At 41.4% G+C, this 27,939-nt stretch overlaps 1 protein-coding gene across 15 annotated transcripts in view; it reads left to right on the top strand.

Moving 5' to 3' along the window:
• The window catches only part of NFIA (nuclear factor I A), a 356,165-nt gene that overhangs the window by 324,621 nt on the left and 3,605 nt on the right, over positions 1-27,939 (top strand). For 13 of the 15 annotated variants that reach the window (XM_054073812.1, XM_054073808.1, XM_054073807.1 and 10 more), the window contains 2 exons: positions 2,004-2,095; positions 24,392-27,939. The exon at positions 24,392-27,939 is cut by the window's right edge and continues 3,605 nt beyond it. In XM_054073812.1, coding sequence (XP_053929787.1) covers positions 2,004-2,095; positions 24,392-24,409 — 110 coding nt within the window. In that variant the 3' untranslated portion in view covers positions 24,410-27,939. The remainder of the gene's footprint in view (positions 1-2,003; positions 2,096-24,391) is intronic. The other 2 variants (XM_054073809.1, XM_054073819.1) reach the window with 1 other exon arrangement.

Below are 27,939 nucleotides of genomic sequence, written 5' to 3'. Positions count from 1 at the left end.
TGGCACTAGCAACAGGGATAAACCCTTTGCAAATTTGTGGCTTCTTTGAGTTATTAAGCAAATCAAGATGGTAAAAAGGCAAAGAGAACATCTCACCAAATCTACTCAGTTCATTTCTTCCTTGATTTGCAGATACGAATAACAGCCAGTGTACCTGTTCATGCTGTAATATGCAAGCTGCACTGCAATTTGCAAAATCATCTTAGAAAGATGAATTAGTGTGCTTAAAAATTCCTTTAGAACTTTGTGAAGGAAATGTGTTGCTGGCATGATTTTTGCAAGTACTAGCAAGGTGTTAGCATTTCGGAAAGAAAAGCTCACCTCACTGGAAACAACTGGGAAGTACTCAGAAGTCAGGAGCACCTTATCTCTCCTCAAGATCAATAAGAAATTAAGATATGCAGTTTCTGGGGTGATTTCAGAGGAATGCTCTTGAAGAAAGTGAAGCTGTCTCATATAATTATAAGAACTGGGAGGTATCACGAGACATTTGTGAGACCTGGGTAGAGAGGGAAGGGAAGGATGTGGTTCTGCGTGTTCATAGACTTGGGAAGTCCTCACCACAAGGCTGGGATGCTGGGATGCAGAACGTTTGCATGAGTTCAAAGGTGAACTGGACATTCATCAATGAGAAATCTCTTGCAGTCTGTTAAATACTGGGAGTCCATAAACTGAAAATAATCTGAGGCTGGGAAAGAACATGAGAAAGAAAATACATACATGTTTTGACTCTTGCCTGTGCATTAGCTTATGGTCTCTATAAGAGACAGGACATTGCATAAGGTACAGTGTTGGTCTGATCCAGTACAGTCTAAAAGCAAAGGCTCCAGCAATGTAATGCCTCTTCACTGAAGAATTTGCCTTCAGAAAGGCAACAGAATTTCATCTGCACAGACAACTCAGTGTCTTCTCCAACTCTTATGTTGCTTTGTTTTTATGTAATGTTGAGGCCTGAACATTATATTTAGCCTGACTGGAATTTGGCAAGTAACTTCCCTTTTCACATTGTTTTTTGTATCTCCATTGGGTAGTTAGATTGTCTAGAGATTTTATTCAGCAGAATGCATTCCCATAAATATATTTAAAATAGACAGAATCACTGTTTGTATTAAGGCGTCTGTTTAGGTTATTTGAATTTAGATCTGAAGATGCAAAAAACTGAACAAGGGAGACAATTGCATGGGGGATTTTCAAATGAGAGGAAGACTGAAAATGCAGTGAAAGCTTTTGGATGTGGAAGTACGTGGCATTGTGGACAGTTGCAGTGGAGAATGTAATGCAACAATAAAATCATTAAAGTACTTCAAGTTTGGAAGTAATCTGTGTTCTTGGCTTGCATTGCATTTAATAGCTTTACATTTATGGGAGCCATTCCAGTTCTTAAAGGCAGCTTCAGCCTTCAGACTGATTGCACTTACCACCCCAGTGAAACTGCAACCCATTAATTTTTTACCAAAAGGATCTTCCTAGTTTGTCAAGCACATCAAGTGAACATTTTAGAGAATGCAGACCACAGCAGGCTGAAACCCAAAACTTTGTATCAAGAGAGAATGTTTGATTAGCAAGAAATAAGGGTCTGTTAATAAGCACCTTAGTAAATTAACTGCTATACAAAACTCCATTGAAATCAGAGATGCCATTTATTTGAGTGAAAATAGCCAGGCAATCCCAGGACCTGCAAGAGTCTCTTGTGCTATCTCAACCTGCAGCAGTTCTGCTTGGGCTGGAGAACAGTGCAGGTGAACCCAGCACACTTCTCCCTTAGCGCACGTTTTTGCCATCCTGCCTGGCGCAGAGCCTTCTCCCAGCAGCCCTACGTCTTTATATCCCCATCATTAAGACCAAACCTTTCCAGTGTCTAAAACCAAACTCTCGCTCTCTAAAACATTTGCACATTTCTATGTTAAACATCTGCTTAGGTGGCTCTGAGACAGTGTGTTTTGGTGTTGTTCGTGTGCAATCTAGTGCCGCTTCCTCAACGCATGTGTCCCTTCCCTTCACAGCCTACTCGACACCCAGCACCTCCCCCGCAAACCGATTCGTCAGTGTTGGACCACGGGATCCAAGCTTTGTAAATATCCCTCAACAGACTCAGGTGGGCCGCTTTCAACTTCTCTGTATGCCTGCAGCCTCTTCTTCTTCAGTGTACTCTAACGTGTCCCCGCGGAGCCAGCTGCATTGCCGCTGTCACTTCACCCACATGGTCTCAGTAACTACAGTGAAATGTCACTTGCAGTTTGTTTGTCTGTTGTGTTTTTTTGGGCTTATGTAGTAATAACGCTGCTTTCATAACTTGAAAGACCTCTCTTGCTTTCTAAGATATTGGCTTCTAGTGCACAGTTTCTTCCTCTAGGACTGGGTTTTCAAAGCCTTTTGCTCCAGCCTGTTCCCTAGGCAGTAATTTAATTGCATATGCAAAAGGAGCTCAGAGAGAGACCCATCAGGTAACAGTGCACCTTAGTCCCCCACCAGATACAACAGGAGACTGCTCCAGTGACTTCCATGTAAAAAAATAGCCTCAAATTCCTGCTTGGCCATTTGCATGGTGGGCCTTGAGCAAGCAGGCGATTTTGTAATTGCGAGCACATCTGTTTTCTTACTCAAAGAGAATAAAGTCCAGTTGAGGCAGGCCTATAAAGCTAGGTTAACTGAATTCATAGTCCTGCTATGGTCAAATCAGAAGCTCAAGTAAACATTTGTGTTTCTTTAGGAGAAGGACGAGGTTTAAATGTGCTTTTTCCAAGCTGTATCAGATTCCCAGGGTCGATTAAGAAAATAGTCGTTGGCAGTTTTGTTAGCAGCTAATTTGAGCCAGATGTTGAAAAAATTAAGTCTGTGCTTAATATCACGTTATCATGGGGAAGAAGGTATGAAACAGTGAGCAGAACTAGTGCTTTAGGACAACTGTAGTTTGTAGTTTTAAGTGATTGCTTGACAACGTTACATTTCTTTTAAAGTTCAACAGCAAGAAATATTTGCAGTTTTGTTTCGAGCTGGTTGCAATTACTAAAAAGTAATAATTCACATAACTGGCAAATTGAAGAGCACTACTCTTAGCTCTTGTAAGTTCTTTCAAATGTTTATATGCAGCTGAATAATCATTGTCCACATTAATGGCTGTCACATGCCACAATCCAGTATATACCTGAAGACAGACTCCGCATTGCGATGGCTTCAGCACCTATACTGTCAGTGAAACACCAGTCACTCATTACAGAAAATTTTTAGTTCTACAGGGCTGCAACAAGATGCCTGTGAACACAATGTGTTTTCTTGCTATCTGTTCTTTGTGTACAATTTGTTAGGGGATTTAGTTTATAGCTCTGTTGACAGCACAGGTTAAACTATATCAAATCTCAAACCTTCTCGACATTAAATAGGGTCACTGAAAGTACACCAACTGTGCCAAGCGGGGTTTTAACACATGAGATTCTGATTTTTTTCATGCCTAAAATGCAGACTGCACCCCACTTTTCAGGCTCCTTCCTTGGTTTGGTTCATGTATGTGACAAGTTTTCACGCACCTTTACATTTCGATTATATTTCTTTAGTTGTTTTGGAAACAACTGGAATATACTGAAATCGGGAAACAGGAGTGTTAAGGTATACTGTTAAAGTCCTTAAGCATTTTTGGTCTTTTCCTTCATGGCTCAGGAAACTTGAAACCCTTTGGAGAATGCTACTTACCTTTTCCAGAAGACTTGAAAAACTACTTGCTGGTAAATTGATTATGTAGTAAGACACAATAGTATTAGGTCCCCAAAATATTTTAAACTTATTTGCATCCTGCAGCCTAGGTTTCCCAGAGAAGTTTGTTGACTGTAAACTTTAATCCTCTTTATTTATGGCTTAAATCATTTTAAAGTGCTCTAGCCTTACTTTAAGTGCTTCTATGTAATGCAGTATAGTGAATAACAATGCTGTACAGTGAAAAACAATACTCAAGCACAGCTTTCAATTAAAGTCAAGCATACTGCAGTGGGTAAGGATTCTGACTTCCAGTCTCTGACTCCAGCTACTTCTCCGTGCTTCTATACATCATTACACCACCACAACCCACTTGATACTAAATATATAATTTATCAGCAAAACTCACTACTTATTCATGAAACAACTCTGAAGTTGACTGTGTTTTAAATCAGAAAAGTGAGGTAAAAATACTAACTGCGATGATTTGGAATTTACGTAGTGTTCCTCAGAACAAAGACATGCTTTTGTACTCTTTTTGCAGGGCATTAGTGTATAGGACGGTCACTTAGGATATTTTCAAAATGAAAATGTAAACCCGCATAGGATTGTGTTATTAAAAGCAGCTGGGGTGGCTGCTTTCCATCAGAATTTTTATTGTACATTCAGAGTCAGACTAAGATATGGGTCCTGAGGACCACTAACTGCCAGGCCACACACTCCTTTAGACAAGAGGAAGCAATGAACACTTAAAGCTTCTGAAAGACAAGCTTAAATACAAGGGTTAAGCAATTCTTTACTGCTGGAACAACAAAATAGAAATGAAGACTGTATCTCAACATCTGCTTTTTTAAAATTACAGTTCAGCTACAAGCTGTAAGAAAACTGGATCACCTTTTTGGTGGCCCTGAGTTTCCCTGCCCATTGTTGGTCATTTGACTACAGGCACTAGTTATACATCATAATTATTAGTCTTAAAATGCTGCAAATGTGTGTCTGTGTGCAGGGATGTCTCAACGCTGTTCAGAAGTCACATTTCCCATACATGGGCATTCACAGGCTTTCACTGAAATAAAATCGCAGACAAATGTACCACAGCATGGTTGGATTTGAGTAGGGAGCATTCTGTCCTGGGCTGGTTTTAAACAACCAAAACCAGTGCATGCCTTTCTTAATGGGCATTATAAAAATTAGCAGTAGACGTTTCCATTAGCAGCATGTTCTAATTTATGTACAATTGCTTCAAATATAATCCCTTGAAGGATTTTTATATAATTTATGTAATATTTTATTTAGAAAAAGGCTGCCTTCCTGTCTACAAAGTTTGTAGCAGGATGACAGTTCCATGACAGAAGAGACCAGGAAATAAACTGATTTAAGTCAGTAGTTCTGATTCCATAACAAAAGCCCTGAAAGGGCTGTTGGCTTTGTCTGGTTTCAGCAGCTTCAAAACTTTTCAGTTGGTTTGTTTTTTCAGACAATGCCTCTGCTTACCCCATCCATCACTCTGCCACTCCAGTGGCTCACCACATAATTGTCCTATCTCGGGGGTCATTTGAATCTAAATTTCTGTTTGAACTATTAGAAGCAACACTTGACTTGGCATCCTCTATATATGTTGACAAAAAGGCACAGGTGTTGTAACCTTTGCTTGATAAATCATTTACTTTTGCTACTTGACTCGCAAGCAATATAGGGGCATCAGCTTTTTAACTGCCTTTTCCATATGCAAATCAGAAATACAGTATGCCTGGGGTGCACAGTCTTTAGTTTCAAAAGCAAGCTGGTCTAGATACCTCATGACTAAGTAATAGATACGTCTCTCACATTGCCAAGGACTTGTAATAAATAGAATAGTAGAGGAATGGGAAAGCACCATCACATTAATTAGGGACCAGTTTATCAGTGGCAACAACACTAATAAAGAATAAAGGGTTCTGAGTTTTGGGTTGGTTTTTTTCCTAATGAAGCGGTAAAAGTAGTTGTGAAACACACGATATGCGCCTAGAATGTGTGCAGCTGCTAACAGTAAACCAGCAACCTGCTCTTTGTGACTGGAGTTTGCATTGTCACTCACCACTCTAAATGGTGTTTGCTGATCTCTAATGCCCTCACTTTGCTTTATAGTACAAAATTCCTTTAGAGATCATAAGCATTCCGTGTGCTGCAGCTCCACTTCACACTTAACATTGTTTACTAGGCTGAGTGTCTGTTTGCCACTTACTTACCCTACATCTTCCTGGAAATTGTACTTTGGATGCTAAGAACAGTTCCTGAGCAGCACATGCCTGCCCCATCTAATCCCTCCTACCTGCCAGTAGCGCGTGTGCCTTACACTGTAAGGTTACAAGGATGCACAGAATAGAAACTGCCTCCCCACCGAGGCAGAGGATCAACTGCTTTACCACTTGTGAGAAACTAAATGATTTTCTTCTCTACTTAAGAGAGAAAGTGCATCGTTCGCCCTCTTGACCAGCTATTTCAGGATAAATCCCTCTCCAGTGTAAACATGCTTTATATCAGATCCATCCCAATTAGTTTCTAAAATTTAGTTAAATCTAAAGCCAAATATTTATTTCATTACCTTTCTCTAGGAAAAGATAAAACTATTTTTGAGAAGAACAGAGGTAGAAGCTCTTCCTGCTTCTGCTTTTGCACAATCCCATCCTAAAATCAGATCATGGGTAGTATGCTAAGCTCTTGACTTTTCACAGATTCTCTGGTGGGGCCCTAGAGCCACACGGCTACAACACTGCTATAAACAGAGCTCATCCGTTATAACGCAAAACAATTGGAACAAAAGGCCCATAATTTACCTAGCACACTGCAATAAAGCATAAGAAAAACTCCAAAAAGTCAAACAAGCTTATCTGGGCAGCAGATGATGAGTATGGACACCAGCAAGCCCAGAAGCACAGCCATGCTCTTGCTGCCAGCCTTATAAAGACCAGGTACAAAAATGCACGCTGTGGAACACATCTATATAATGCTGCCCTGTAGGAAGTTGGGGAGAAATTACTGAAGTTTAGCAAAAAGGATAATATGTTTATCATATAAGGAAATTGCTAACTTCTTTAGATCTGCTCCTGTACTCTGCCTGTCTTGAATTAAACAGTGGTGCCTTTGTAGCTGCTTCTTTTAGGTATTTATTTGTCTCTTAAAAAACACCTTATGCCTCAGTTGCATATACAAACCTAATTGTACAGTTACTTTCATTTTGAGAAACAAGGGAAAGACTATTTTACTTCCCCACAATCCTTTTAGAAGGCAGACTGCATCCTGCAATTTTTCACTGATAGCACTTTAAAACAAAGGACGTGAGAAAAAAAATGAGTTTTGTGCTGTGTCCTGTAGGTTAGCAGATGTGAGCTCTGTCAGACAAGGGAGGGAGGCAAATTCCAGAGTAGATGGTCCTTCTGTGATAACAGCCAGTCACTGCTGCCTAGACACTTAAATCAGAGGACTGTACTGCAGGTGATGCCCCTCATCGCAGCTGGAGGTGGTGCAGCCAGGGGGGAGGCAGGGAAGCAGTCTCACAGGTAGCAAGGCCCAAAAGCAGGATTCATAGATCAAAGTCAGCACCTTGAATATGAAGCTAATGCAGTTCCTCTAGAGCTATTGCTTCTGCGGCTGAAATCACGTAGCTGTTTTGTGCCCAGGTTCCATTGCCACCCTATGGAAGAAAGAAACCAGTGCACACATTTTTCTTTTGACAAATAAAATTTGTGCCTTGTCTCACAGGGATTTTCCGGTCTTGCTTCTCGCTGAACCTCTGCCACAGTGCTCTGCCCTTTGCACCATCAGAAAGGGACGCAGAGCTGCCAGACTCACACGTAGCTCATGTTGATGTGCTTTACTAATGAGTACCACAAGCTGCCTGTCCTTTTCTGCCTCCGCACCTTTCTCTCTCTCTCCCACTTCCCAGTGCCTAGGAATTGCTCTGGTCAGACAGGCAGCACCTGTTGGCCCTCGGGGAGGAAGGGTAAGGCCAGGATTGCACAGTATTGCTGCAGTGCGGTAACAGCTGAGCCACCGCTTCACTTCATGGAGCAGTTCCTGCTCAGAAAACATGTAAGAGGTGTGTGGGGATCATACATTGCAGTGAATGTGCCGAGAATATGAGAGGCTGCAGAAACAAGATCAGGCCTTTTATTTTGGGGGTTCTGAGCAGAACTATTTACAAGCCAGGTCAGCACTACTTGTTGCTTCAGTGACTGTTCCTTGCTAGGATAAGAATACTTATCCTCAAGGCTGAATTCACCACTTGTGTTTAAGCATGAATGAAGATAAAGAACACTAATTTGGAAGGATTTATTCAAATCAGTGCAGCCCCCCGAGAATTTAATATTCCATAAAGTAACCTTCCCAGGACAGCATGCGTGGCTTTAGAAGAAATTTAACTGCAAAGCACTTTTAAGCAGGGACTTGACTGCACCTTTCCTTCTCTTGGCCTGTAGCGGCAAACAGAGCAGCAGGTTCAGAACATTATTTGAATAATGCCTCTCCTGGCTAGGGCACAGAAAATTGCAGAGACTAACTATAAAAACACAACTTCAAGATAAGGGACTTCTACATTCTAGAGCTGCTTAAGTTAGAGGGATCGCTCTCCTTCCAAACCCAGCAGGGATCTGTGCGCTGTTCCATATCAGCAATGGGAAGTGAGGGCTGTTCTCCTCTGACACCCAGAGCAGAGTTACACAGTGCGCAAAGTGACATCTGGATTTCAGATTGCTCCTGAGCGTATCTGGGCCCTGTATGTTTCTAGAGATTTGCGATACATGTAAGAAATGAGAGACCCAACCCAGAGATGAGAAAGAGAACCATTATAATGAACAGCTGAGTGTTTGAAAAGAGAAAGTTGTTTATGTTATCACTTTATTTATATTAATTGCCTGGGATGAAGGGTGCTGAAGAAGGATGGACTGTTATGGGCTTGAGCCCTATTATGACCACTGGAAGTTTTGATCTCTGAACAAAAACTGGTTTGCTGCACAACCGATGGCACCAAGCTGCTGATAGGTGACCTGAGTGCTGTCTTTCATCTTCCACCCAGGAAACAGCTATACTGGCCTGAGGGTGGCCTGGAGATGGCTCTAAAAATGCATTATAAGTCTATAGGTAGTGTGCATAGAAAATGCAGTCTCAGTCTCTATCAAGGGTCAGCAGGTCTCAGACCCTGGAAAACTGAAAGAAGATTTCAAATCCTGCATTTGCGTTATAGTTGACCATATTAAACTCACTCCTCTCCTTTGTTGAAATGAGTCAGGGAAATGTTGGCTGAATCCTTTGCTGAGGAAAAATTGAGATGGTTCCACCATGATGGGAGCAAAGAGCCTGCATGCGGTCATGGTGCTCTTGATGTGACCCTGATCACATAATAGCTCCATAGCCAAGTGTCGCCAGTGCATCAGGAGCGTGGACGTGCTGCTCTGATCACAGTTGCTAACGACAGTCCAGAGTGTGCTCCACAGAGAGGAAATACAAGGACCACCAGAAATCAGGGTCATTCCCCAACTCCCATTCCTTTCACTGTCTATTCAGCTCAGTGCATGAAGTCTGTTTAATTGGGCTTTTGCGCAGAGGGGCAGTATGAAATTTTGCTCTCAGATCAGTTCTTAAAAAGCAGCAGAGAACAGTATCCCTCAAGAAGAAAGCAGGTATTGCACTATAAAGGTAAAGATTCATAGAAAACTTCCCAGTACCATCATGTGGCTCTGTCTTCAAAGTGGGTTGGAGACAAATCAGTCCAGAAATGCTGGGGTTAGTCCTCAGCAGGGGGGATCCTTTTTCCTGTGATTTTTTTTCCCTCCTCCTTGCAGGCTCTGGTGAGCAGTTCAGACTTTTTTTTGGAAACTAACACTAAGCATCCTATTTCCAATAGATACATCACACAGTTACTTACAATGGACACAGACAATTTTCCCAAACTAAGCAATTAAACTTGCATTTTTCCTCTCCTTACAATAAACAGGAAGCGTGTGCATAAGGCACCCTTTCTGTGGGTTTTATGGCCATTACTTATGATCCACAGTAGGGGAGAAGCCAGAGAAGTAGTAAGTGTGGGCCTGGTGGGAAGAGTTGGCAAATGCAGAAATATGATGAATGAGCTGGAGAGATTTAATTTCTTACTAAATTCTCTACAAGCTGTGTAACCTTTCTTTAGCTAAACAATTACTCTAAAAGGCAATGATTTTCTGCGTTTTCATTGAAAAGTCTCCATAATAACAATGGCCTGTGTTCTCCTTCTTGAAGAACTTCTGCCAAAAAAACAGTTTTGTTTTTTCCATTCAGCAGGAAACTTTCTTTTATTTTTATTTTTTCAATCTCATATTCCCTGCTAACATGGTCTACCATTTACTGCATGAGGCTGGGAAGAAGCTCCCCCTCAGGCCAAATCATTTTGGTCTGTCTCCTTTATAGAGAGTCTTGCATCTTCCTCCCAAGAGGAGTACAGCCACTGTCAGAGACATAATACCAGATCTGAGTGACCATTTAATCTGACAAAATGTGACAGTCCCTATATTCACAGGTAGAGTACATGGAAAGGGACTCCCAGATTTGTTTTTCAATGGACAAGCAGCAGCTCTTCGTGCCATTGTGGTGGATGTAGTCAAGAGAGAAGCAGGTACTGACTTCATGTGGTGAGGGAGAGAGTCATCAGATCTTTAAATTCATTGCCCACGCTGCCGATGTGATTGAATCAGAGTGGGTGCTGATCCTTGCTGATCCTGTGGCCAGCAGGAGCATTGTAAGGGCTCTGGATGTTGTAAGGACTTCGGACATGCAGTATGGGCAGAGCACTTTCCTCCTACATTTGTTCAGGATACACACATGCATACATACATACACATACACAAATCAAACAAGTATAAGGCAAGATAATAGTTATGTGCCTTATACTGCTTTTACTTGACTTGGCTGATTTCCTGGCTACCCCACGCCCACCTCCAACCTCCACTGCAGATAATGCTGTATTGGATTAGTCTGCCTCGCTGCTGCATCAGGTCCCAGATCGATTTATTGACTCTGTCAGAGTGGCTAGTACAGTAATTGTTACAAGAGCAGAATAGAAAGCAAGAATGTGTCCACATAAAATATAAAAATGACGTTTTGTTCGTTCTTTCCTCTTTTGCCCTATAGATCTTTATGTGTTTACACAGTGGAGAACACTTTACTTAAGTTAATCAGCTCTTTCTACATTATTAATTGTGACAGTTAGGGTGCTACATGGCGGCAAACGTATTATTGAAAACATTGATCTCATGCTCACAATGTGGACCTGAGTAGGTTTTTTATTCCTTCCCTTCTTTTGCAGCTGCTTTAGGGTACTATCAAATCACATTTCCCTGACTGACAATACACCTTCAATATCATTGATTTCAGAGAGGGGCAGAGAGATCACAGAAATAAAGAAGTGTGCAGAGCTTCAGCATATTCTGAAAGCTTGGTTGGAAGTTGGTAATCACAATAATTACATGTCTGACCTCATTTATCTATTTTGTATAGCATAATAATTTAAGAGCTGAAGTTTCCTAAGTGTTGGAAATTTGCAGAGATGGCAAGATGAGACCTTTTAAAAGACATGTAGAATGTATAGCCTTAAAAACAGACATACTGACTTTTTACAAGGGATTTCGAAGTGCCTTTGAAAGACATTTCATGAAAGTTCAGCTTTTGTAACTAATACTTACATGAGCTCCATAAATTCCACCCAGCCTGACAAAATCCAGTAGGTGTCACATATGACCTGGATGGAAAAGGTTAGCAGCTGAATTTATGGCTTTTGCATTTAGTGGAACATTCAGATTTTTGCCAACTGCCATATATACTTTTTAACAATTCTGCAATCAAAGGATTAGGACCACAATCTACAATCAGGGTCAAAAATTAAAAGGCCACTATCCCTACATCCTTCCCAATGGATAGGCCTTAAACTACCTCTGTTCTAAGAATCACCTTTGTTTAATGGCCTTCAAGGCCATTAATGGAGGTCAAGGAATAAATAAGCTCCAGAGGTTATTGCAAAAAAAATAGACTATCTTGCTCTGAAATTAATTCTGAATTCCGTAAGAAGGGACCAAGAGACGAGAAGCCATTTCTTAGTGGAGGACGACTGTCTGGTTTGCTGCAGATTCCATGTTCCCAAGACACTGAGAATCATCTCCCCTAGTGCTATACTGTCGTAGATGAAGGTAAACACCATACAGGGAAACGATTGGGGCTTCAAAAGAAATACAGCAAAGTGACTGCAATTTTTTTTAAATCTGTTTATATCTTAAATATAACAAAGGTGTCTGTTAATAGTAAGGATTGCTAGCAATGTGCCAAGTTGTAGCCTTCAAACTTCACCTGGTTTTAGTTCAGATCAAGAAAAGTTATTGCCTTGTTTTAGGTTTTTGGTTTTGTAGTATATTCTACTTGGATGGAGGTAGAACTGGAAAAGTACAATCCAAAACCTGGATACTATTAAAAAAAATCTAATATTAATAAATCAAGGGGCTAAACATGAACATATCTTGTAGGCATGACTATGTAGACCTTAGTTACTTTGGTTATTAATATTCAATTTTTAAAACAGTACTGACACTATAATCATAATATTTTCAGGCATATTCACTTGCATGACCCAAGTCTTGCATCACCTATACAAATAATAGTTATTACACATGAAGAGATGCAGCTAAATAGATTTCAGAAGCCAATGAAATGTAATTTTAATCACGAGATGAGCAACAAAAATCACTACCAGTAAAGTGGAGCCACCTTTGAGACTGAATGCAATGATTTCTGCATGGCTTGGAGCAGCTGTATACAGCTTTAGATATCCTTTTGTCCTTTTGCCATAATTACATCTTTTTAAGTATGACAACAGAAAAGGTATCTTTTTTTTAAAAAAGAGGATAAAGTTAGGTATGAAGTTTGCATGTGGGGTTGGGCTTTTTCATCCTTGTGTGTGCTGAACGGTGAGATTTGAGATTTTGCAGGAGCACTTTTATACATACTGTTCCTTGCTTGGCTGTTTAGGAGTTTTTTTGAAGGAATTTATTGTAGTCTTTTAGGTTAAAGATCATGTTTGTGAAGCTATTGTATTGGACCTGACTGTACATTCATTGAAGTCAGTGAGAGTAGGAGACGGAAGATTGCAGGATTTTGTTTTAGAAATACAATATTTTTGTTCAATTATGCTTGTATTATACTTATAGCTCTGGACAGTAGTATAAAGCTAGCATTTTTCAAGTAAGAAAAAGGTTAAAATTCGCATTTTCTTTAAGGCGAGGTTTTGCAATACAGTCATTATGTATCTCTAGAGTTTTTATTTTGTGGCTACAGGTACTATCTCTCAGTGACTCCAAAGAAATATTCCTTGATGGTGAGATGAGATTAGTTTTGGAGTTACCTCAGTTTGCTGGTCTTGTAACCTGAAAGTATAGTCCAGGTTAGGTTCCGTCTGGTTCGTTCCCAGCAAGGAAGACTCCACAGGTTCTTTACAAACTCATTGTCTTCCTAACAGTTGTAACAAGGGCAGAATTTGTCCTGGTAGTGGTAACTACTTTATCAGTCCTGATGATGTTGCGCAAGACAAAACAGAGTTCAGATTCTTCTTCTAGAGGCTTTTCAGGAATACGAGGAGTGAAAGTAGTAACATTTAGGAAAACGGGGAAAAAAGATGAGAGAGAGCTGCAATTCTCTGTACAATGGAGCAGCTTACTTATGGATTCCAAAGAGCCATTTCTATCCAGTCTATTTTCAGAGAAAAGCAAAAAGGCACCTTTTGATTTTAAGTTCAAGTTCTACATTAGTAATTTTGTCTGTTTTCTCTGTTAGTGTTAATTAAATTGAGATAGTTTAATTAGTATTACTAAATTTGATCATTAGTAGTAATTCATTCTGCCTGCCATACCACACAAATATGATGAAGCAGAAATAACTGAATTGTTTAATTTCATCTCATTTAATGACTTTACACTCCACCAGGACTTTCATTGGCATCTCCCTATATGTGTGAAAATCACTCTAAGCTAGGCCAAGACCCAGCTGCCTTTAGCCAACCATGTCTAATACATCCGTCCTCATACAAAGGCAGATCATGTGCTGCGAAGGCTTTTCCCAAAGAGCTGGCTACCTGTGAAGGCTGGGATAGCCCTTCCTCGCCTCACTTCCCCAGCTGCTATATCATCCCAACCACGGTGGCCCTGACAGAGCTGCATAGGACTCATCGGCCACCATATCCCTGGCTGAGGGCTCTCTGCAGTGTAATGGGAGGTGTTCTGTCATCAATCCCACAGCCACGTATTCCAGAACTGAAGTGCTGTGCACAGGCATGGTGCACAGTCTTCAGCTTTTCTTAGAGCAGTTTGTTCAGTCTAGCAAGGTACAAAGCACCAGGAGGAATGCAGACATCAAAAGTCCTGGCGTTCAGGAGGCTTTTTTCATTCAGCTCAATGCCCTGTTAGCTTTCTTTTTCAAGGGGAGATTTGGGGAGGGGGGATTCACTGTTGAATTAATTCATTATTCTTCCAGCTCACTGTCTACTTTAATTTTAAGGTCACTGTGGCAAGCACACTAGAATTGTCTTCATGTCCTTATTTCTGTCCTTGTTACTTTGGAGACCAGTTTTGATCTCCTTGTCCAGTACACCTAGGACTTGCCAAAACCCCAATTCCTCTCCCTTTCTGCAGTCTCTAAACCCCAGCCTTCCTCTGGCCACTTTTGAAAATGTGCTGTTGTCTTGGCCTCCTCATCCCTAGCTCCCGTGCTGCCATGCCATCCTTCTGTCCACCTGTGCCTGCCTGGCATGTGCACCACCAGCCCTGCTGATGCTGCTGCACCACAGCCCAATTCCTTGCCTCTGCATCCCATCCCTCCACTGACCCAATCCCTCAAGGTTTTTGCCCTGCTTTTATCAGGCTGTGCATGCTGTCTTTGCTCTCCCAGCAGAGCCTTGGGGCTGCTCATTTGTCTGCTTCACCCGCAGACATCCACTGTGGGCAGAGACAGGCGTTGGAGGCTTGAGAGCCCTCACTCTCCCCTTCTGTTCACATTATTATTTCCCCTCATTTTCCTCTTGTGCTGTGTAGTCTAAAGTACTCTCAGGGCAGTCAAGAAAAGTGGGTGAACACTTCCATTTGTGTCTCAAACTCTGCAGAGCCTCTGCAGCAACTTGCTGGCAGAGCAGCCCATCCCTCCGGGACCCCTCGGGCCCCTCACATAGTTCCAGTCGCTCCGCGCCAGCAGAGTCCCAGGGGCAACCCCCTGAGTGTGTGCGAGTCTCTGTGCATGCGTGTGTGCGCTCGGGCTGTCTCACTGCAAATGGAGCTTGGGAGGCCCAGACTGGGGGTTGATTTTCTTTGGATGACTTTCCCGATTGTCTAAAGCAATAAAACTAAAGAAACTTTGGGGGAAACGGTGGTTGCAGGGAGATTATTTTTGCAGTCCTGGTGCAGGCAAAACTCTGAGCTTTGCTCGCCTGAGGACTGCAGGAACTGGCTTAAATTGAATAAAACTGTAAGTACAGTATGGGGGACCGGGTAACAAGGAGTTCTGCAAAAGTAACAAAACCAGAGAGCACAATGAAGAATAGAGCGGGTTACACTGTGGTGAAAGTATGTACTGGTTGTTAAAACACCGTGCCTCTAGAATAAATTATGTCCCTTTAAAAAGTAATACTTTAACTGTGGAGCTATATAGAGACAATTAAGACGATATTGTTCTCCTCATTTCCCTCTCCCCCCGCCTTCCTCCCTCTCTCTGCAGTAGCTCTGTGGAAACTTTTAATGCTGCAGCTTGAAACTTGGGCCTCTGGGTCTAAAATGCCTGAGAAAGCACTGCGGGCTCTAACTGTAAAACATTCCTTCAGCAGGCCCTGGAAACAGGGCGCGCTGGCGCAGGCGAAGTTCAGAGAGATCACATGTAAATGAGGGCTGGCTGCAGACTCCCGAGGAGCGTTTTATTTCGCTTAAACCTGAACTTGAACTTGCGAACACGCTGCCGGAGCCCGGGACAGGCAGACCATGGCCATGAGGGGTTGGGAGCCACGGCTGCCGCTGGCCACACACACCCACAGTCAGAGCTGGGGGTTCCCCATGCACCCACCCTGAATACAGGCAGGGAAATGGAGTACAACACGGGCACTGTAATTTCAGGAGTGGGCTCACAGCAGTTCCCAAAGGGCTCACTTATTTTCCTAGCAAAAGGCTGGAAGGTCCTGTCACAGCAGTGCGTCTGCCATCCCAGTTTCCACAGGAGTTCCCAGCGTGAAGTTATAAGCAGATCCAACTCCCAATGCACACTTTATTTCATAAAAGGAAAGAAATAAGTGAGGTTAAGCTTAAGAAATATTAAAATGTTGCACTCTCTAGCAAATTTAACTGTACTTCCAGCAGAGGAAAATACTGTCTAAAAAGCTAGACACAAAGTGCAGAATATTAAAAAACTCTTTGCAGCATATTTACATTTAAGTCATAACAGTAGATGTATACCGTGAGGCAGGCTTTTTTACTTGTTTGATAAAATGTGCAGTGCTGGTTTTCCCTTGCAAAAGGCAGTGTATGTACTGGGGAGCAAGAGAGGTGCCGATGCCGAGGAGTGTCACCCAGGTGCGGTGGCAGAGGTGGCTGCTGGCCGGGTTGCAGGCATGGGGCAGCTGCCTCCCCCCACAGCTGTACTTGGCTGGCAGGTCACATTTTGGTCATTGCTGATTACTCCTGAATAATTTTGGCTATGTTTATAGCAAAATTTTGAAGGGATGAATGGGCGAAAAAAATTCTTCTTGGCAGTAACTCAGGAAATATCTACAAAGATGTCCTTTCTGGAGCAAGATATTATTTCAGGGTTTGTGTTAGGATAATTTTTATTCTGTGACAGCACATAAAGAGAGCGGGACAGAGCAATGAGGTCTGGCATAGCTAAAATCCCTTCTGTGTGTGTGAGGTTATAAAGTTTATCAACGCAGAAACCACCACGGGCTTTGAAAAGTAAACAGCTGGCTTGGGTCTCTGTACTGTGCTTCGGAGTTTTCTGCTGGATTTAAATGGCTACCCTGTGATTTTTGGAGTGGGGCAAATATATATGGTTTTTCTTTTAAACATGTCAAAAGGTTTTTGCAGCCATTTGTTTTCTTAGTTCCTTTATTTGTTACGATTTTCCTTTCTGTTTCATTTTGGTTTATTTTTCTTTTACAAACATCTTAGCTGCCACCAGTAAGTCTACAAATAAATAAAAAAAAGTTTCTATCCCAGTCAGAAAACCTTATGGCAGCGACAAATATCAGAGAAAGCCATCGTCTCTCTCAAAGATTTCATCTCACCATCCACTTAATCCGCTTGCTGTACCTCAGATCTCAAGTAACTTTCATACTGTGGGCTCACTTTAATGGATAGAATCTATTTTTCATGAAAAAAGCAGGAAATAAGCTGTCTTTCGTACAAAGATTTACAAAATGTAATCATTGTTGAAATATTCTCTTTGAACTGCCTTGTCCGCAGGGGTGTCTGGCTCCCAATACCCCCGTTTCTTTAGAACACCCTTACAAGTTCTTCTGGTAGATCAGGTACACTGGTGGTTCTGGTCTTTGATGTCTTGAATGAATGAAAGAAAAGCATAATAAAAGAGAGCTGTTGATCAAGCATAAAATACTCTTTAAGCTGACAGAATGGCAGAGTTAACACATTCTAAGCTGCTTTTAGGTTTTTCCTTTTTTCCTCACATTTTCCTGTGCTTTGTGTACAGTGGGGGTTTTTATTTTTTGAAAAGTCTCTGATCTATGTAGTATGCCGTCCTCTAACAAAAACCAAAATGGGATTGTTTCTCTCTCTTTCTCCTTTTTTTCTCCTTCTCTTTCACTTCACTATCTTTTTTTTTTTTAAAAAAAAAAAAAAATACAGCAGTGGTTATGGTTTAGTGTTACTGCAGTTTGCTTTCAGCGTATGACGGAAAGTTTAGAAGTTATTTTGCAGCTTTCAAAGTCAATTTGCTAACAAATAAATTAACTTGTTTGCTTAACTATGTAGGAGACTGGAGGAAAACTGTAATGTGAAAAATGTTCCCAAAGTAAAAGGAAGACCCTCTGTCTAAAAGCAAAATTGTAGACTGAAAGGTGGAAATAAAAATGACTGCATAGTGAGAGGACTTTCCTTTAGAGTGAAAGAAAAGGGAAAGTTTTCTTCCTGTAGATCTAATTTAGATCTTAAGTTCCCATACATTATTTATACATCATATTCAAAGTGCCAGCCTACTCTGCTTGCCGGATTACATTTCAAACATTTGCCATTGATAAGTCTTTGCTGTATTATATTCAGGCTAAATGTGAATATGTCATAGCACAGTCAATCTTTAATCCGCTGAGCTTCAGGTTCAGGCAGCAGGGGGTCCAGCGCTCAGAGCATTGCTTTATACTTAAGAAACATCTGGGGCCAGCTGGGACACTTTACTGGAACATTCAGATGTCTCGGACAACAGCAGGAGTTACTGTATGAGTGTGTTTTCATAGGTTTGGGAGGGTTTGGGGTGACTTAGTTAAAAACACTAGCTGTTCCCAACTTGAGGTTTGAACCCAAGCAGAAATGTTGCCTGAAGTGAGTTTGTTGGTCCCAGGAGAGAAGTGGTTTGGACTACTATACATTTTTAATAGTCAGCAGGCAGAAGTCCATATTACAAAATTATTGCACGTAATTTAATGCAGTTAGCCACAATTTGCGTTTTTGCAAAACCTATTGGATACAGAGCTACTGTACACATCATGTGGAGACTAGTGTCCCTCCCGGGACGGGTTTTATCTTTCTTGAGACAGTATAAATATGCTCATAGTGGGGCGTGTGACTCTCCTGGGTATGGATGTTGGACAACCAGAAGATTCACTCACTGTTTCACGTCCCTTTGGGGATGACCAACACGCTACTTACATCCCTTTTGGTATTTCATTTTGGAAAATATAATTACTAAATAATTAATCCCAGCTCTAAGAAAATAACTTCCATAGGCACAAAGGTGACCTTGTCTTTAATATTCACCTTTCGGTTTATGCAATAGGATCAAATTTCATGCCTGGAGAAACTCTGGAGAAACCAACAGAAAAGTGAGACAAATTCGGAGTGGGTTAAGGCAAAGGCAATTCCTTTATCTGCATCAGCCCTCCAGTCAGTTGCGCCAGAAGCTAAATTGCCCCTGCCTTCATGTACCCTGGCAGCCCTCTTGAAATTGCGTCAAAGCCTGAGTTTTGGCCTCTTGCTTTTGAAAGATGCTCAGAGCCTTCCCGGGACTTCTCACAAGGTGATGTCTAAAGGACCGGTTTTCTGCATAGCTGTTTACATTCTCATTTTATCTTTGCAAGCAGAACAACTTGTTACCCCCATTCACCTTCCTTCGGTTAATGTTTTTGATTGCCTTGAAGTTCCTGAGATGACTGAAATGTCATCCCCGAACAAAACAACTGAACTGATGCGCTGTGCTAAATCCTCACAGGTGCCTGATGGTCATGGCTCAGGTTCAGCTCGGCTGCTCAAACAGCAGCTTTGCCTGTGAGCAGTAAAGCTGCAAGGGTTTTTTTTCATTTAGGTTCTTATCAAAGGTGGATTTTCCCACCTGGGCCCGTGCAGCAATAACTTCCTGCAAGTGCAGCCGTGCCCAGGGCAGCAACGGCTGCAGCACCGCGGCAGCCACGTTTGAAGTCCTGACGGCACCAACCCATCCTGCCGCCAGGCAGCCAAAGCAGGCTGAAATCTGAAGAAAATGGCTAGCGCAGACCAGGTCTTAGCCCTAAGTGGATTAGGTGAAGCCAAAGCTCCTATGTGTGGAGTTTGTCAGAGTTTCAAACGTGTGAATGTCCCTAAATAACCTACATTGCCCAGAGAAATAAGCCAACTGTCACACCCAGTTCTGAATTCCACATTAACAACCTCCTTCCGCAGTGTTAAACTTTGCCCTTGAGGACTTTTGTTTAACTTTTTAATTCGAAAAACAGATAGAGCTGCTTTATAACCCTCATTTTTTGAGTGAGCTGAAAGATCTCATTGTTAGGGCAGGGCATGTGCAGGTAGAAGTAAATTTAACAAGTTTGTATCTGATTGTCTTTCTGGTTTCAAACACGTGAGCGTCACTCACCAGTTGGTTTTGGGAGCCAGAGGTGAAGCACCACGTGCAGGAAGGCTGGTTTAAGAAGATTTTAACAAACAATGGGCCTGTTTCTGGGCTCCTGGTGCAGGCAGAAACTGCTACCAGAGTCAATGAGGCACTTTCAGCTTTTCTCCTTTTAAATATCCTGAATCGTGAAGTGTCTCCTTGCTGTTCTTCCCATACAAAGGACCCGATTGTCAGAAGTCGCTTGAGGATTTTTGTGTGTCTCTGCTATCTCCAGAAGAGCGTAAGGAACAAATAGACTTGCACTATCAAAGAAACGTAATTGCCATTTCAGACTTCCTGTTTAGGATTCAGTCAAGTAGATATTGTTTATGGTTCATAAAACCTTACTACTGTGAGGATTCTCAGATACTGGCAGTGCAGAGTTTAAACTTTCATGGTGCTGTAAATTAGGAAAAAAAAAAAAAAGTGTGATAATACTCCTCCGAGAACAGTAAAATAGAGCTCTGCAATGGTTAAATGGAATTTTATAAGCACATTCGGTGTGGAACTGTTTTGCATTACATGAGTTGAATACCTTAGAGATGACACACATCTGCAGGCACTTTATTAAATCCTTAGTCAGCACTTTTCAACCTGATGAGATTACTTCTTCATTTGACTGGAGAAAGGGAAGCAAAGATCTTGTACCGGACTGAAGAATTCTTTCTGATGTTTCACCTTGAGCACTGGGGAAGGACAGTGAGATGCTCGGCAGGACAATAAAGACTCATAGTGGCACCAACAACTGCGTGGCAGGAATTTTTCTGAGTTAGGACCTTTAGCTCTGATGGATTCATTTAGCTCTAAGGTCACTGGGAGGATAGTACTGCAAGGTAAAGAGAGGGGTAATAAAATACTGGCTCTTTCATGAAAATGTGTGGAGATACTATCATTGTGACCATATCGTCCAAATTCACATGATTTAAATGGAGATTTTAATTTAAGAAAGACAGTGCACTGTTCTCTGCCTGGGTGCAGTCAGAAGAGTTACAGAATGTGGAGGGATATTCGAATGGGTAAGGTGGTTAGACATGAGAATGCAGCCTGCACCACATTGAGCAGAAGCCATAAAATACTTCAACAATCCAAATGTAGGGATCCAGGGTTCTTTTTTTCGCCACAGAGCGTCCTAATTGTGAAAAAAAAACTTGACAGAGCTCAGCTATCAGGGTTTCTAATGCATCATACGCTTCCTAGAGGTTTCCATTCATGCGGAGGTCTCCTCTCCCCTCGCAAAGGAGTTTCACAGGTGCTTCAGAAGGACAATGGTGCTCTTCAGACCTAATCCGGGAAGACTTGGACGTGTATAGGAGGCTTGAGGGGGATATGAGATCTTAATATTAAAATGATTAGTAGAAAAGGAGGATCATTCTGTGTGTGCATTTCAGCTGTAAGACGCTCTAAATTAAAATGGTATCCTGAGAGCGGTGCTGATGGGATCTGATGGGTAAATGCGCTCTCTGTCTCACTGTTCTGCTGCCTCAGCCCATAAAACATCTCATCAAAGTGGGGTCGCAAGAACAAGCGAAGCAGGATGCAGCTGTTTGTGAGGTGCTCAGAATTTGGATCCTGTAAAAGCAGCTTTTCAGTACAGGCGGTCCAGAGCATGAAGTTTAAAAAGTAGCTGTGCGGTTTAGGTTGATCCTGTAAGGGTTAAATAAGTTTTGCCTTGGTATTAAGGCCAAGCAGTATCTGCAGGAGTCATATTGACACCCCAGTGCATGGTAACTCTACTCCTTTATTGACATGTTGCTAGTCAGGAGCACAATAGCACTCTGTGTCTGCAAATCATTGCTAAAATCATCTCAAGAAAAAAAAAGTTTGAAAGCCCTGCGCTAGACAAAGGCCCCAGAGCTGCACTGCGCCGCTAAAAACTCCGGAGTCAGCAACTTCTATTGATTAAAAACTAACCTTTAAAGTAACTCGCAGAGTGTGTGGTTAGCATTTAAATTTAAACATGTCATGAGTTGATTTGTGTTACTGAATACCAACTCAGAAGGAGTTACATTCACATCAGATTTTTTTTTTCTAATTCCCTTAAGCAGCTAAAGTATTTCATGAAATGTCAATAGGGCAGGGGAGAAAAAAAAAGGTGTTTGGGAGGGAGGGGACTCGCGCCCAGCCTGGCCGTTTCTTTTCCCATGCAAATAGTCACCCCAAAAAGAAAAGTGTGGGGAGCGACACACAATAATTAGACCTTTGTCTAACTTTCCCAAGTGCCAGAGAAAGACAGATTAATTAAATATACAACAGTGTTGGTTTTTGGAGTGGGGGTCTCTCTTGCTGTGGAGGTCATAAATTAGGCAGAATAAATACTTCAATGTGTTTGCAGCGGGGCTGCTACGTCAGAGCGGCTGGCGGGCGGTGGGAGGGCGCAGCGCGGCTCTTGCTAATGACAGTCACGTCTGGGGCTGTCTGGTTGCCCCTAGCAACGAGACATGATGTAACACCAGGATGAACTTGAACTTGGGGGACTTGAAAAGGGAACAATAGACCAGAGCAATCAATAAAGCCTATTTCAGTGAAGGATTACAGAGCCGCTCTGGGGTAACCTTGTCTGCAAGGCGCAGGCTGAATAGCAAGATGCGTGAAGGAGCGCGGGGGGACGGATGGACAGACGGAAGCGCTGCCGGGGGACAGACGGAAGGACGGCACAGCAAGGCCCCACCTCTGCCACTGATGTTTGCCTTTTTGCCTTTTTTTTCCCTCTGCTTTTCTTTTTTGGGTTTTCCTTTTTTGTTTGTTTTTAAATCTCCTTTCGAAGCGCAAGGAGCAGCAAGGCCAGGGCATCGCCTGCCACCCAGGCAAGGCCAGAGCATCCTTGCCATCCGTGGCCAGTGGCCATGTGGCCAGGCCAGCAGCAAAGGGAGCCAGTTGGACATCTGCGATAGAGATTTGAACCGTCTGCGCTCAGTTTTTAACCCCTCTGCTCGCTGCTGGGGGCTTCCCAGCCCGGCCAGAGGCTGTCACGCTCCAATGGCAGGCGTAAGGGGCGACCCTGCAAAGTTCAGAAGAGTTTGCCGTGGTCGGAGGTGCCTCCGGCACAGCCTGCTCTCAGCTTCCCCGCGCCCACCTAAAATCCGTAGGGCCCTGCGCTCAGGGAGGGGAGCGGGACTTGGCACCGCTTCACAAATCCTGCCAGAACTTTTCTCTGTTTATGAACTTTACATATGAGAACTATTTCGTTTAATTGCAGCCTGCGTAACTCTAAATATAAAATCTGTAGGCAATAGATGGAGCCGATATGGGACCAGTGTGTTTGTATTCAGAAGGGTGAGTGGAGGAAGAGTTAGTTAATGAGGTGTATTGGAACCAGGACAACTTCTCCGATCGTGCTATTTATTTTACCGGTTCCTACCTCCATGGCAAAACCACATAATCTCCAAGTCCCACATGAAACTTGCCTCAGAGTCTTCTGTAAATGTTCATAAATCCTCTCTGGGTTGATTATGCTATCAATCACGTCAGACGCTGAAAAGGAACGGAGGAAAAAGTTGGTAAAACTTGTCATCAGTTTATACGTGCACACGTATGCGTCTCATGTATTACAGGAGCCAAAGTAAAAACGTGGGGTATCAGCAACAGGTCTTTAATACCTGAATCTTTCTTGTTGTATTACTTTACTTCAGGCTAAATAGTTGCCGCTTGTTGGTGTATTCCCACAGCAATCTGTCATTGCCAAGTAGCATCCCCCTGCACGTACAGTCCCAGGGCCTAACACTGCTCTTATTCATCCCGGGTTCAGGTTGGTCTGACCTCGCCGGGGCCGAGCTGTGTCTCCCCTGTGGGGTGGCACTGCCCTGACTCCGGCAGAGCCCACTCTGGCTTTCTGATGGTGTTTATTTTCCTGTCGAGGAGCAAAATTGCTTTTTGTGCCCTGGGCATCTGCGCAGTTGGGTTAAGGACAGTATTGTTGCAAAGATGAAATCGCTGGGAATTCCCTCCCTTTGGGAGGAGGGGGAAAAAAAAAGAAATATTTTCCCAAGAACAGCTATTAGTTGAGGTCCGCATTTTGTTTTGAAACACAAGTATGGCCAGAAATACAGGACATTTTTCGCTGATCCACTTTCCCTCAGATTCGCTTTATCCTGGCTTTTCTCTAGCGATCCACATTTCTCCTAAGAAAACAGCCCTGTTGTTGAATTTCTGTGCATCTGTTCCAGCGAGACAGTTGAAGCAGGGCAGTATAAAGCAACAGATGCTTATGCTGGCACATGCCTAAATACCCAAGAAAACCCCGACTGCAGGGTGATAAATGGCACAGAGAGGCGAATGTGTATCGCCTTTTCAGGGGATTAGACAAAAGTGAACTGGAGGGATCTTCAAGGCATAATCTATTAAAAAGATTGATAACTTGTAACGTGACATGACCCCCGCGTTCATCTGTAGCTATGTCCAGCAACTGTCAGCAAAAAAAAAATATATTGATTTGTACAGTATTTTTAATTAAGCTTTGTAATTAGGTCAATTCGTCACAGTCTCAATTAGCCCCCCTCTTGGTGGAGGAGGCTGGCGGCAATGCCCGGAGCCCTTCGGAAAGCAGCAAAAGCAGGCAGCAGGGCTGACGCTTCTCCTCTTTCTTTTACAGTCCTGGTACCTGGGATAAAAGTCTCCGCTTCCCACCACCCACCAGACAGACCACCAGACCCCTTCCCACCTCTGTAACACGGAAGCAGCAGCAACGCAGCGCAGCGACTTCACACCAACGGAAGGGGAGGCGAGCAGATACCGACAGCAAACTAGTACATGGAAATGGCAAACGTTATGGTTGAATGGCAAAGGCCGTAACTTTTTCGAGATTTTATTTTTTTTTTGGTTTTTTTAGACAACTTAGGACTGTTGTAATTTCTCATATGGTGCTGGAAATGGTTGGGCTTCATAACTTTTGAAGTGTTTCATTGGTAGTGTAAGCGTTAGGTGACACTGAGTAGAACTAGCCTCTGCTGCTGCTTACCAACTCGCTGTTGTAACACACTTTCCATATGGAGCCTAACTGTTTTACAGTATCCTCATTGATTTTTCCCATACAGGTGTGAGACTTCTTGAGAAATCATGAAACACACTTAAACTATAACTTTTGTAGTAGCTGAATTCTGCAATATATAACTTACCGGACAGACATAGAGCATGTTTTTCTGTAACATATCGGGAAAAAAAATCGCAGTTTTTTTTTTGTTGGGGTTTTTTTTTTTTTTTTTACAGTCGGCACTTAGATACGTAACATGAACCATAAGAGCATTGTCAAGAATTTTTTTCCACTCGATTGCAGAGCAATTTAAAACATCGAACTACAACTATTCACTAAAAAAAAAAGAAAAAAAAGAAAAAAGTTTGAAATGCTGCACTTACATTTAAAAAAAAACATTTTTCAACAATTTTCAACAATTACACAAAAATTCACACAGAAATGGGGAAGTTGGTCTGTTTTTGACAGAAACTGACAGGAATCAATCAAAACAATCGAATTTTGAATTGAGTAAAGTGCAATTTCATTGGATAGCTAAATATCTTTGTAAGATAGAGATTGTTGAAAATTCTATTTTTGTTTTCCAAGTCCTTCCACCCCAGGACTCTAAATTATTGGGGTAAAAAACAGCCTTGCAAGAAAAAGGGGAGCTATTTTTGCTTTTTATGTTTTTTATTGTTGAACTTGTATCCCTTTAAAACTGAAGGAAAATTAAAAAAAAAAAAAACAAGTCTAATGGTGCTTTTACCACAATATGTTAACTACATTAAATGCTAATTAATCATTTTCTGTTATCAAAGCACATAACTAAAATGAAATCATAATATCTGTTAATTTTATAAGCTAAAAGTCACTATAATGGATTATGCCAATTCTGACAAAATTTACGTGTTTCCGGCAATATAGGGTTTATCAGTTCTCAAACACCTTGGGAATAAGAGAGAATGGTCCAGAAAGTAAAACACCTTCGTGTCCCTGAACTGGTACATTTTCTGGACTGAGAAGAAAACATTACAGAAACGAATGATGCTGATCTTACAACTTATGCCAGTTCAGAGCAAGGGCACTTGCTGAAGAAGAAAAAAAGAAAAAAAAAAAAAAAAAAACAAAAAAGTTTGGACCCCGAACGTCCTGTATCTTATGTACAAAAAAAAGGAAAAAAAAAGAAAAAAAAAGAGTGCAAGTGATTTTTTCTATCAGACAGCGGAGCACCCCTTTGCTTCACATTCAACTTTAAGAAGGTTTCCTATACTATACATATATATACGTTCTGGTTGGCACGTCCAGCTAATCAGAGAAAGTCTCTGCATGTTCTAGTGTTAGTAACTAATTTTTATATAGTTAATGTAGGGTAAAGTAGAGTGCATTAAGACACAATATTGTAATCCCTATTCCAGGCACTTGCCTTTAAACTATGTTTGTTCGACCCTTCAGAAGGGTTTCTACTACTGTCCTATACAATCAAGTAACTGAAATTCTTGGGAAGACACTTTGCTCCTCATCTTTTCCCTGAAACAATGTTTTGTTTTGTTTTCTTAATTTGCACGAAACAAAAAAAAAAAATTCCATATCAATGTGCCTTGCCCTGGATAGCGATTATTTGTGGAATTGTTGCACATGTTCCTATATTGAAAGGGGTTTTTCCCTAGTCAAGCATTTGGAGACACTTTTTGTAAATGTGACTTTTATGTCAGCCATTGTCAGTTTCAACATCTAGAATTAAATAGGATGTTAGTTGTTCCGCAGATAGGAGTAGTGTTTATTGTCCTGTATGGTCAGTGGCAGTGCTATTCTGAGATCTGTAGATGCTAGATTATCAGTATTTTTGGATGTTGCTGCATTTTACATTTTATTTGGAGTCTTCCTTTTTTGTTTTGTTTTCTCCCAGATATATGAAAATATGCAATACCTGCTTATATCATGTAGAAAAGCTTAGCAATTATTAATTTTTCTTTTCATTTTTTTTTATTTGACCAAAGTTGGTGCTGCACTTGACGCAGTGTGTTTTAGGTGTTTGTCTTTGTACTTTTGTGATTTTGAATGCACATGCAGGAAGGGCTCTTCTTAGAGAAGCAGTCAAACTGTGAAGCACTAAGCTGAACCCTGCTTCAAGCAATTTTTGTTTTACAACTGTTCCTTTCACAAGCAAGCCTTAAAAAAAAAAAAACTTCCTTTTTCTTCAGATCCCACACCCATTTTTATTAGCAGACTGCAATCAATCCACATTCAATAAAAGTATATAATGCCCATTTTTATATGCACGTTTTTAAACTTCCAAGTTCTGAAAATTGTTTACTGGTTATTCTCTATTTAAGGAAAAAATAAAATGTTTTGGATTTTCATATGTGTCTGATAAGTGGTTGAGTAGTCATTTTGCTCTATTGTATTGTGTGATTGTTAGTATATGGTATCACATCCTCTAGCCAGCATCCTTTGCCTTCCCTATAGCACTTAGCTGGGCATTACTTTATTAAGACATATGTGCACTAAAAAAAAAAAATAGCAGCTTTCAGTGCTTCACAGTGAAGGGAAAAAAGCCTAGACAAACATTTTGTCAGAACCTTGCTATGAGACAAGGTATTACCAGTAAATTGGTTGTATATACAATAAAATTGCACCCTTTTTTAAACAAAACAAACTAAGCAATAGTTTGGGCAGTTAGTTGTTTTTAGTGAGCATGTTGTAGTCATGGCTGCAAAGAGAGAGAATTAAACTGCCCACTCAGAAGATATGTAATTTGTATGTTGTATAGTTTTATTGATTACACTGATTTATTCTACCCTATTTTATAATGCAGGACTTTTGTAATGTTGTTTAAATGAGGAAAAATTTCTGTCAAATTAGCTTAGCGGAATTTCTGATTGTTCGTTATAAAGGCAGCGTTCATAGAATTGCTTTTTTTTTTTTTTTCCTTTGGGAACTGGATTTAAGTTAAAAACTTTCCCGTTTCCTTTTTGTATGTATTTAAATACAGTTATTTTTCTTCTCTCAATGGTATAGCATATTCCTATGCTTGAGAAGTATAGGCTACTGAAGAACCATTGTAAATGGACATTACAGGTATGCTGTATTTTTGAAGGTATTTTGTCATATTAAGTTTGATGACGCTAAAGTTAGGGAACTCTGAGCAGAATTGAGAGAAAAAATGTTTTAAAGGCTTTAAAACATTA

This window comes from Cuculus canorus, chromosome 8 (assembly GCF_017976375.1).
Source record: "Cuculus canorus isolate bCucCan1 chromosome 8, bCucCan1.pri, whole genome shotgun sequence".
In the NCBI taxonomy this organism is placed as follows: Eukaryota; Metazoa; Chordata; class Aves; order Cuculiformes; family Cuculidae; genus Cuculus; species Cuculus canorus.
This window is presented reverse-complemented; position numbering and strand designations above follow the sequence as displayed.